We start from the raw sequence: 12023 nt of genomic DNA on the forward strand, positions 1-12023 counted from the left end.
GGTTCTAAGGCTCTGTTTTGACACCTTGGTAATTCTAAGGAAAAAAGAATAGGCCAACATGCCTCAACAGCACCTCTAATAATGGTGTGAGCCCTGTTGTCACAGTTCAGCATTTCAGATGGGAATTACAGATTAGTTGGGACTCCTACTTGACCTTATGGAAATGGCTGCCTTCTCACCCTCAGAAGAGACTGTTGGTTCTGGGATTGAATTGAGACTGTTCATAATGATCAAAGGGATCCCAAAACATAAGTTGTTTATGTGAAAAAATACCCTTAGCAGCATAAAACCAGAAAAAGGAAATATAGATGGCAGCCTGTAGGGAGGATCATTCTTAAATGTGTTTCCCATATGTGCCTGATGCTTTTCAGCCGTCCCTATCTGAAGTACCATTCATATGATGTCACATTTAGACTCCGCTTAGATTTCATGGATGAGAGTAATAAATGTTTCCTTCTGCTTACATCGTAAAGTAAAGCCAATTAGAAATTTATCTGTTTTGAAAGGGGCTCGATGCTTTCAATGGGCAGTATTTTCTTTAACATTTCTTTTTCTACTAAAAATTCTTTTTTAAAAAAAAAAAAATCTTTCAAGTTTGTATGTAGTAAAAACGTGAGGTGAGGTACACAGTGCCTGGAGCCCCGAATGTGGCGTCCCTGGCCTGTACTCCAGTTCTCTTCCGCCACTTGCTGGCTGTGTAACTTTGGTTTTCCTCATCTCTGCAGTGTAAAGGAGAATGTTTGCACCCTGCATCCACAGAGCTATTGTGGAATCCAGTGAGATAATGATAGGAAGAGATAATGATAGGAAGATGATCAGTAACTATAAAACATGAGACAAATGTGAAGGGTTATTCCAACCACTAATATGAATGTGGGAATCATCAGATAGTCTAGGTCTGTGGAAATGTTAGAAATGATTTTACTTGACTTTCATGGATCAGCCTACTTTGAAATTAACACTGTTATATTCTCTTTGCCTCATTAAGACCAAATTATCTTTAATTAGCTTCACATAAGTATTAGATATTATACCAAATGAAATTTTGTGTCTGCTGCTCAGATTGCTGGGTGGTTAAATCTTACTTACAGATGAGTTGTGTGCATGTGTGTTTTCAAATTAGCAAATCTAAGATAAGTGTACAGTTCAAAATTACAGCATCATTCTAAGTGGAAACTCATTGAAACGGGAGACAGAAGAAAGGCTGCTGTGATGCAGCTGGGTGAGTGAGAGAAATCCCTTTTGTATAATAAAGGGAGCAAGAGCCGTGGAGTAGAATATCAGTGCACCCTCGGGAGACTCGAAGTCTTTCCTGGGTTTGTCTTTATTTGTGTGTTAACCCTGAACAAAACTTGCATGCTCGTGGAGGGAACTGGTAGGGGCAGTGTATGGATATATGGGCATATAAAAATATTTAAAAGACCACTATTTCTTAAGGTCACCCCAGGAGTTGGTTGCTTAGTCATCCAGTTTCACATTGACTAGATGCAGATTGAATCGTTAGGTTGGAAAGAAGACTCTTGACTAGAAAGAAGCCTAAAGATACGATCCAAAGAAGAAAAGAGGCCAGGCGCGGTGGCTCACGCCTGTAATCCCAGCACTTTGGGAGGCCAAGGTGGGCGGATCATCTGAGGTCAGGAGTTCAAGACCAGCCTGGCCAAAATGGTAAAACCCTGTCTGTATTAAAACAAGGAAGAAAAAAAAATTAGCCGGGCCTGGTAGCGCATGCCTGTAATTCCAGCTATTTGGAAGGCTGAGGCAGGAGAATGGCTTGCACCCAGAAGGCAGAGGTTGCAGTGAGCCAAGATCTCACCACTGCACTTCAGCTTGGGTGACAAGAGTGAAACTCTGTCTCAAAATAGAAAAATAAAAAAACAAAGAAGAAAAGGGGGTGGGGGAAGAAGGTGAACCCCATCCCCACAAAAGCCCAAAGCATGATTGACCATCCAAAGGGATGTAACTTCATTAAAACTGTGCTTGTCTGGGTAATAGTTACCTCCTTGTAGCAACATCTAATGATCGTTTTTCAGTGTTTATCAAAATCTAATCGGTGTCTTTTAATCCACACCAAATAATTTATCTTAGTCATATTTGATCTTGTAGAGAATCTTTTTTTCTTGAGGTGTTCTTTTCCTTTGGCCCCCGTGACACCATTTTATCTGTGTTTTTTCTCTACCACTTCTTTCCACATATTTTTGTTAGCCCCTTGGTCCTCTCTCCATTCCCTAAATGTTTCTTCAGATGTCTGTCATGGCCCTGTGTTTGTTACTTTGCCTTGTAGCTTCTACTGAGCTGACCCTAGATACAAACAACTATAGAGCTTCTCCGAGTCTACCTGAGGCACCTCAAAGTTAATATCCACAACAGCTCATCAACCTTGCACTGCTTCCTCTACCCAAAACAATAGCCACACAATAACAACAGAAATCCCAGCAAAGAAACAGTATCCCGCCTCTCCTGGAGGATTTCCTATATTCAGCAAATGGCACACTGTTAGCTACTCACTCAGTTACACAAACTGGACATTTGGAGCCATCCTCTGTCCTATTCTCTCACACCAAGGAATCACCAAAAACACATTGATTCTAAATCATAATATATATCTTGAATGCTAAATTTATCGATGCATCCCCACCAGCCCCACTCAGATCCGCTATTATAATGACCTCAATCTAGCTAGGCTTCACCCTTTTTCCTCCAATCCATTTTCCATACTATAGCCTAAGTTACCTTTTTAAATTATAAATCTGATCATAGAATTTCATAAGTGGCTACCAGTTAGTCGCTTTAATACAGACCCCCAAAACTCTTCTGGATTGGGCTCTGGTTTAACCCTATCTTACATCACTCTTCTGTTCACATTCTGCACATTGGTTACATTGAACAACTTCTCTCTCCTTGGATATATGCCATTCATCTCTCTCTCTGTTCATGCCATCTTCCCTGCTCTGCCCCTTATCGGGTCCCATCCAATCACATTCATCTTTTGGGTCTCTTTTTTAGGGAGGCCTTTAACCTCCTGCTAGATTCTCCCATATCCCTAAGCCACCCCATTGTAAGGCATTAATGCTCATTCTTGTTTAATGTTTGTCTTTCCTGCTGGGCTATGTGATCTGAAAGGGTGGGAACGATGCCTCTCCTTTTCCTCACTGTATCCAGTGCTCCTTAAATATTAGTTGAAGGAAGGAAAGATGGACAGATAGATGGTCAGATAGCCAGTCTGAGGGGCTTAGTGTCTGAGTCGTTATTAATTTTCCATTGCTACTGAAATAAATTACTACAGACTTAGTGGCTTAAAAACAACACATTTTTAATCTTACAGTTGTAGGTTGGAAGTCCATCATGGGTCTCACTGGATGAAAATTGGGGTACCAGCAGGGCTGGCTCCTCTCTGGAGACTTTAGGAGAGGATCCATGTTCTTATCCATCTGGGTTATTGACAGAATTTAGTTCCTTGTGTTGATAGCACCGAGATCCTGGTTTTCTTGCTGTCAGGTGAAGGCCATGGCCAGCTTCTACAGGCCACCCACATTCCCTGGCTTGCAGCCCCCTCGCCATCTTGAAAGCCTGTGATAGTAGGTGGAGTCTCTCTCATGCTTTGAACCCTTCCTCTTCCTTTTCCCATTTCATTTCTCTAACCAAGTTCATAAAAGGTTCTCTGCTTTTAAGGATTAAGGTGATTAGATCAATCATGCCCACTCAGATAATCCAGGATAAACTCCCCACTTCTAGGTCTGTACGCTTAGTCACTTCTGCAGAGTTCCTTTTGCCACAACAATAGTATGTTTACAGGTTATGGGAATTAGAGCACAGACGGCTGGGGGCTGTTGCTCTGCTTACTACAGGGCCTGTGTTTTTTCTTCCTCAGTACTTTCTCCTAAAAGCTTTTCCACTGGTTTGTAGTTCCATTGGTACTTGTTTAATTTTAAATAGTATTCCTTTGGTTTTGCTAGATAAAACTATTATAAGCTGCTAATACTTGATAATGTATTTGTGTGAAATTGAATGAGTGAACGAATATGTATTATGGCTATCAAATCTGATAAATTGCAAAATACAGGAGTAAAACAAACTCCAGAAAGACAAAGCACCGTGAAATGCATCAACAGAGAGAACAAGAATTTTAGAGGAAATTAACTGGGCATGGTGGTGCGTGTCAGTAGTCCCAGCACTTTGGGAGGCCGAGGCTGGTGGACTCTTGAGGCCAGGAATTCAAGACCAGCCTGGCCAACGTGGCAAAACCCCATCTCTACAAAAAATACAAAACAATTAGCTGGGCTTGGTGATGCGTGCCCGTAGACTCAGCTACTGGAGAGGCTGAGGTGAGAGAACTGCTTGAGTCTGGGAGGCAAAGGTTGCCGTGAGCCATGATCATGCCACCACGCTCCAGCCTGGCCAACAGAGTAAGACCCTGTCTCAAAAATAAAAAAACAGGCTGGGTCCTATAGCTCACACCTGTAATCCCAGCACTTTGGGAGGCTGAGGCAGGCGGATCACAAGGTCAGGAGATCAAGACCATCCTGGCTAACACAGTGAAACCCTGTCTCTACTAAAAATACAAAAACGAAATTAGCCAGGCGTGGTGGCGGGTGCCTATAGTCGCAGCTACTCAGGAGGCTGAGGTCGGAGAATGGTGTGGAACCTGGGAGGTGGAGCTTGCAGTGAGCCAAGATCCGCACCACTGCACTCCATCCTGGGCGACAGAGTGAGACTCCGTCTCAAAAAAAAAAAAAAAAGTTAGAGGAAATTGTTGAGTTTATGAAATGGCTAAACCAGAGGTAAGGAATTACTTGATCAGTAGCATTGTTTTCCTTTATCTAATTACTATAGTTTGTGTAGTAGTATATCAAGACACATTACAGTCTTTTGTGTTATTTTAAAGTTGGCCATGAGAAAATAAAATGGAAATATTTCTTCATCCCTCAGCATCCTTTACAGAACCATAGACATTTAGAACTGGAAGGGATCTATGGCCAATTCTCTTGAGCTAAATAAAGGTAAGATTGCTGCCTAAAGGAAAGGTAGGCTGAAGATTTTAGAATTTGATAGGGTAGCTTAAATAGTAGTAGTTGAGATACAGTATTGCTTGAAGTGAGAGAAACCATTAAGAGAAAGAATATTCCTTGCCCCTGATTGAAAATGGCTGAAATCCACTAATTTTCAAACTGTGTAATTATTAAAAAGTCTGTATTTCATAAGATACCTGTGAGAACAAATAGTAAGCTGTAATATGATGTGAATTACCTTAGTTACTGAATATTAAGTCACAAAGCACAAAAGCAGATTTGAATGTAGAGAAAAATTCAGTGCGTGAAATTGAGGTCATATGTGCCCATGATGTATGCCTTACAGGAAGTAATAAAAAAGAGGGGGGAAGTAAATGGTATACTTTTAAGCTGACGGGACCATTTTAAGGGTGGAATTTAAATTGCCGTTCTTTAAAAGTTAAGTTTTTACCCCCCTCACTATATAAGGGGACAGAGGGGAGGGCTCTGATCAAAGTAGACCTGTCCCCTCCCCCCTTCAGTATGCTTCTTAAAAGTCGACAAGCAGGCTGTCTTTGTTTGCCTTCCTGAGCAGAAAGAGGAGATTGATACCATTTTTATCTATTCAGACTTTTTCCTTGCATTCATTTGAATGAGAGAAGCCTCATAAAAGAACAGTGTCACAGGTTAAATGCATCTGCCTGGGTGTCTCTCCTGCCTGAGGTTATAATCCTGTGACAATATTTTATTTTCTCAACATCTTAAATACAGATGTTTAGATTTTTTTTTTTTAAACTCAGGAATAGTGTGCTTTTATTAACAGTATTGGTGATTGATTTTGAATGTTTTTACTTCAAAAAGCCAAATCTCCTGGTGGATGGAATTTTATGAAGCACCTGTTAGGCTTTAGGGAGGAGGACCTTTTTGGCAGCAATCCAAAATACATATTTAAACAATGAGCCTGCCAAAGTCAGGAAATTATAAAACAGTTTTGAAATTGCAGGATCTGCTTTTTTTATTACCCCTCAGGTTTCCTTTGCAGCTTGGTTGTAAGTTCTTTCACATGGGATTTACTAATGTTCTTACTATTTAAAGACCAGGTTTAAAAAAAATAAAATCGAGTTTGGAGATCTCTTTGAGTTTATGTGATAAAAGACCATTAGATTTTAAACTGTACAGACTTCCAAACAATCTAGGCTCACGCTCCCCACACCTCTTGGAGGAATCTATTACTCACTGGCTCAGGGCTGGCTTCTTTGAATGACATTGTCCCTCAGGGTCTCCAGTTTTCCTCTGTGAAGTGAGCAGTAAGACATGGTGTGCGGAGCACTGCTAGGTGAAAAGTGTGCCCCAAACAGTGTGGAAAACTCAGTGCTCGGGAAAATGGGGAAACCTGCTGAGGCCGCACTTCTTGGTGGGTCCTGTTTAACCTGGATCTCTCAGCTTCTTAACTCTGTCTCTCAAATTCACTGTTTCTGCTCCTGCTTCCAGAGTTTAAACTCAGTGACCCAGAGGCAAGATGGCAATGTCTATCCCAGCAATGGGATGTTCTTTGTGTACTGTTGGATTTGGGCGGGGGAGGGCATCTGCAGTTAGGTTAAGCAGTCTCAATTTTTTATTTAGTTATCTGTCAAGTTTTATGATTTCATCACACATAGAGAGCAGGAATTGTTTGAACTTTGGCAACTCCCCTCAGTGTGTGGCAAACCAGGACCTCCTGGGTAGATGGTGGTTGATGAAGATGGCAAGTACAGGAGATTGAACAGGGCGCAGGAGTGAGAACGCCTGAGCCTGTGTTATCTTCAAGTTCTCAAAGGCTTGAGATTGGAATTGGTATAAATTAACTTCTCTTAGGGAAAACATTTTTACGATCATTTTGTTACATGCAGGGAAAGAAGGTAAGGGGAAAAGGCAGAAAGGAAATCTGTAATTTAGATCCTCTGATCTGTTGGCATTTTCAAGTTCCTAAGGTTCATTGGCAAGCCTCATCAGCTATCTATTAAATATTAGGGAATGGGAGTTTAAAAAAGTCAAAGGCACCATTCCCATCAAGCAATTTGCTTTTTATTCTCATAGGACACCCATCCTGTTTGAAATTTTGTCCTGAATTAACAACAAATGTAAAGGCCTTAAGGTGGCAGTGCATCGAATGCAAGACATGCAGTGCCTGTAGAGTCCAAGGCAGAAATGCTGTAAGTATATGGCTCCCGTAATCCGCCTCCAGGTAACTCGCTAATTTCCAGTATTAAGGTGTTTTCGTTTTTATAGAGTATGGCTACTTTCTTTCTAAAGTTTTAAATTCACGTGTTGTCAGACTGCAACTGGGATCTTGGTGCACTTTCCTTATGTTGTATTAATGTTAATCCAGTAACAAAATAATTTTTGGCCTTTTACAGTTGGTTTCAGTCTCAATTAGTCTCTAATATGTTATATTACAGGATAATATGCTTTTTTGTGATTCCTGTGATAGAGGATTCCATATGGAATGCTGTGACCCACCACTTTCCAGAATGCCAAAAGGTGAACTTTTAAACTGTATTAAAAATGTATTTTATTACGTATTGGTTAGCTTTGTCCTGAGGTCTGACAGCTCAGAGTTATACAGGTTCTTTAAGCATTTTTTTCATCCCTCCCACCTTCCCTATACTTGTGAGTTTAGGGTTGTGAATAGAGGATTACAAAAGCATAGAAAAAAATAACATATATATGTGTGTGTATGTATATATATATGTATATACATATATATAAAATAAAGGCTCTAATTCAGACCCAGGGATGAAAAAGACCATCTCTCTCTCCAAACCATTCCCCTATTAGAATAAGATTAGATTATGTAGGTCAAAAGTTTAGAACACTTTCCATATTATTCAGCACAGTGTTTAGAGCTTAAGAAATTTTATATTTTTGAGGATGATAGTGACTCCAAAGTCCTACAACAGGAAGCCATCACCTTTTTCTTGGCCAGTAGTTGATATCTTGAACACGAGCATCTGAATGATCTTATAGCTGATCGTGTCTGATGGAATGTGGATTTTCTTCTATTTATTGTGTAAATCAGCTGAGCTCAGCCTTTTCCCTCCATTTTGCAATATATTAAACATTTAAAAGTAACTTTGCCTTTGCATTAAAAAATCCATAATTTACATTGTGGAAGATTTAAAAAGTACAGGTAGACAATGAAGGAATAAAAATAAAAATGAAGTAGAAATACCTTCTCTGCCTTCACATACCCTTTGAAGGGAAATGGAACATTCTGTACATGTTTTTGTAATGTACTTTTTCCTCCCTGTTAATAGATTGTAAGCACCCCTACATCATTAAATATTCTCCTAAACATAGTTTTTAATAAGTGTGTAGAACTCCATAGTATAGAACAGGGATTACAAACCTGGCAACTGTGAGTCACAGATAACGCTTTGTTGGCACCATATTTTTAAAAGTTTGAGTCCTCTGGGTGGTGCATGTGTGCTCCAGTTTGCCACAGTCTCACTACTCCCTGCTGTCTTAAACGTTCCAATTTGCTTCAGTCACATGTATTATACAATCTAGGTCCTTCCTGGAGGTATTTGATTTTCCAGCCCCCTGTATAAATGAACTATAATTCATTTAACCAATCCCTTAGGGTGGATATTACAAATGTTTCCAATTTTTTCCATCCACAATTATTTCCTTGAAATAAATTCCTAGGGGAGGAACTGTTGGATCAAAGGCTAGATACATGAAAGGCTGTATCAGTTTTCAGGCTGTCCAGCAGTGTATGAGGATACCTATTTTCCTGTATCGTGACCAGTACTCACCGTTACTATATCTCGAGTCTAAGACACAGGTGTTTGTTTTTAATGTTTTAATATCTTTGAAGTCAGATGCATCATATAGTATCTTAGATTTGATGAAATACAGTATTATTATTTTTTAAATTTTACCAGTTTGATAATAGAAATATGTCTGTTTTTTTTTTTTAAGTAGTCAGATTGAACATTCCTTGTGTTTTATTCTTGGCTGTTTGTATATCATCTTTTCTAAGGTACCTCTTTTTATCCATTAATTATTTTTCTCTTGGGATTTTTACCTTTTTTTTCCTGATTTGCAGAAGCTCTCTTTTTTTCATGTAGTCAGATTCATGAATCTTTTTATTTATGGCTTCAGTTTCAAATGTCAGTCATGCTTAGATTATATAAATATCCACATATCTTTCCTGGTACTTGTAACATTTTATTTTTTCATATTATAATATTCATCTGTCTAAATAATTCCTCTTCCAGGTAGATAGCTATTTGTTCTATCATGCTTATTGAATCATTTCATCTTTTCCCCACTGATTTGAAATATGACCTTTTGATATGCTAAACTTTTCTGTAGGCTTCGGTTGTTCTGGTCTTTCCATTCTTATCCATTGACCTATTTTCCTATGCTAGATGTATAGTTTTAATCATTGTAGTTCTGCAGTAGTCAAAAGTTTTATTTAAATTTAAAAATTATATTTTATACTGATAATTTTTTTTAGTTTTGGAACTTCCCAGAAAGAGATGATAATTTTTTTTAGTTTTGGAACTTCCCAGAAAGAGATGATAATTTTTTTTTTCTTCTAGAAATTCCAAAAATGGACTGACTTGAAAATGTCTCCCTCAAATCAAAAGATAAAATATCTGACAGGGGCTAGTTTTCATGTGTGTTTAGATGTTGGTGAGAGGCTTACTAACATGTTGGGAACAGCATTATGGAAGGGTTCTGAGAGAGAGGCCACCTCTGCCCTCACCACCTTCGTTCTGGGGAAATTGACCTGTAGTGATGGTTTCCTAACGAAAATGACAAAAGGGAATGACGCATTTTTTGGAGTGAAGTTCAGCATACAGGCATCCTTGAGCAGCGTATTACAGCTGCAATTTATATTTAATATCTTCTCTTAAAATGAAACATTAAAATACTTTTCTCATATATATATTAATTCAGGGATGTGGATTTGCCAAGTCTGCAGACCAAAGAAAAAGGGAAGAAAACTACTTCATGAGAAAGCTGCACAAATAAAACGACGATATGCAAAACCCATTGGACGACCGAAAAATAAATTAAAGCAACGATTGTTGTAGGTTGAGATCTTATCAAAAGAAATCTTTTATGTTTTGCTTTAAAATATAGGTGATTGTTATTCTCTTAGATTCCTTTAGGGGTTTTTTGGCATCATTTTTTCAAACTCAAGGGTTGAAAAATACTTCTCCTTTTGCTTGAGCTGTGGAAATTTTTTGAAAATAACATTTTTAATTACCATTGGCATTTTGGGGTCTTCTTTTGGCAGTAGCTGTGATACTAAGTGACATTTTTCAAGCAGCAGGATGGAAGCAGAATATAAGAACTGGAAACAGTCATTCAGCCTACTTTATTACTGACTGAGCATAGAAGAGCTTAATTATATAAATATTTTCATAGGAATTTTAAAACGAGAGGGATTTGTCCATGTCTATAGCAAATCTCTTTCGTCACTCCAGATAACATTTTAGAAAAATAACTCTCTCTTCTGATAGTAATGTAGCATTACCACTTTTTAAGATCTCTTTTATGAAATAGGAGCTTCTGAAAAACCTGCAGATGACCATTTGCCTCTGAAGAGTTAGACACAGCTATTTGACAACTGCACGTGTGCAGACATATATATAAAATAAAATATTCGCAGTGGCCTGGAAGTCTGCTATGATAACCCCATTTTCACTGTCTTGTAGCCATATAATTACCTTTAAAGCCCAGTAGAGCATTTAGCAGGAGTTAGTTGGAAAAGCAGAGAAAAGATAAGAGGTGAAATGAATTTATTTTAACCTGTGTAGAGTATAGATTTGACTATCAGCATTAAGGTGTTTACAAATGGAATCAGGAGACTTGCACATCTATAACAGTTCTGCCAACAGACTACCACCATCTTTTCAGGCTTAGTGAAAGGACCATTGTGATGGAGAAAAAATACATGCTCTGCACACACCTTGAACAGACACCGAGAATCTCACTCCCTTGCTTACTCCTTTTCCCCTAATTTTATCTGAAGCAGTTCTCACTATCTTACTCGCTCTCAGGAAAATAGTATCCTCCCGCACCTTTATCTCCTAAGAAGAAGTAAGAAACGCAGGCTTCTTTCTAGTTTTCTATGAAACTTTGCGAAAACCCTTTAACCAGTAGACATTGTCAGTAGATTTTGAAAAAATTTCTAGAGGCAAACATGAAACATGGTTATGAATAAAATCTTTCATAGTAGTATCATTTGAAGTATAAATTATATGTTTTTGCATTCATCCTGTGTAAGCATTGTTCCCAGCATGGGACCGTATCCTCAGGGCCCAATTAAAAAAACCAAATTAGGATATAAACTTTCTAAACAAAGGACACAGCTGAAAATTGCATCTGGCACCAATCCTAACTTTTTGTTTGTCCAAAATTGTCCTTTGAGCTTAGGAATTTTTAAGACAGTCTAGGGAGTTTTCCTTTTTACATGCTTTATAAGCATATTATCCTTTCTGGGCAATCGATTCCAGATACAGTCCAAATGCAGCGTTCTGATGTGAAACATTTTAGCCTGGATGAGTTCTTTGTTGGTAACTCTCACTGTGTCTCTAGTGACACTAGAGATCTCCAACGTTCACCTGACTTGGCTGAATTGGTGGTGCCAGGCAGAGTCCCTGGCAATAGAGCCACCTCAGATGAGCCTGGTAGCTGCACCTACCTCCCCTTCAGCCAGCAGCCGAAATCTGGTCATTAAATCTTTGTATACAAGATGATCACCAAAATGTGCTCTTGTATTTGTAATTACTTAAGATATTTTTATAATTCAGTATTGTCTCTTTTCAAGGCTTTCATTTCATCATTATTTGCCTTCAGCTAAATTGATCATTTTGAAAGTACATTCTTGGGCCCCAGCATTGTCATAATTCATCTGCAAATGTTTCTTTATTGTATAAAACTCTGCTACAAAATGGGTAGCTTCGCAAACCCTAGCCTGAGGTGAAGACAGTCGGCTGCTGTTCATGTAAGCAGCTGTGTTAGCGAGTGACCTCTAGT

The 12023-nt window shown here is 38.8% G+C and overlaps 1 protein-coding gene across 13 annotated transcripts in view; it reads left to right on the forward strand.

The window, feature by feature from the left end:
- The window catches only part of KAT6B (lysine acetyltransferase 6B), a 207789-nt gene that overhangs the window by 145661 nt on the left and 50105 nt on the right, over positions 1-12023 (forward strand). For all 13 annotated transcript variants that reach the window (XM_033209753.1, XM_033209756.1, XM_033209752.1 and 10 more), the window contains 3 exons: positions 7062-7177; positions 7424-7505; positions 9936-10068. In XM_033209753.1, the coding sequence (XP_033065644.1) occupies positions 7062-7177; positions 7424-7505; positions 9936-10068 (331 nt within the window). The remainder of the gene's footprint in view (positions 1-7061; positions 7178-7423; positions 7506-9935; positions 10069-12023) is intronic.

Source organism: Trachypithecus francoisi, unplaced genomic scaffold (assembly GCF_009764315.1).
Source record: "Trachypithecus francoisi isolate TF-2019V2 unplaced genomic scaffold, Tfra_2.0 Lachesis_group9, whole genome shotgun sequence".
In the NCBI taxonomy this organism is placed as follows: domain Eukaryota; kingdom Metazoa; phylum Chordata; class Mammalia; order Primates; family Cercopithecidae; genus Trachypithecus; species Trachypithecus francoisi.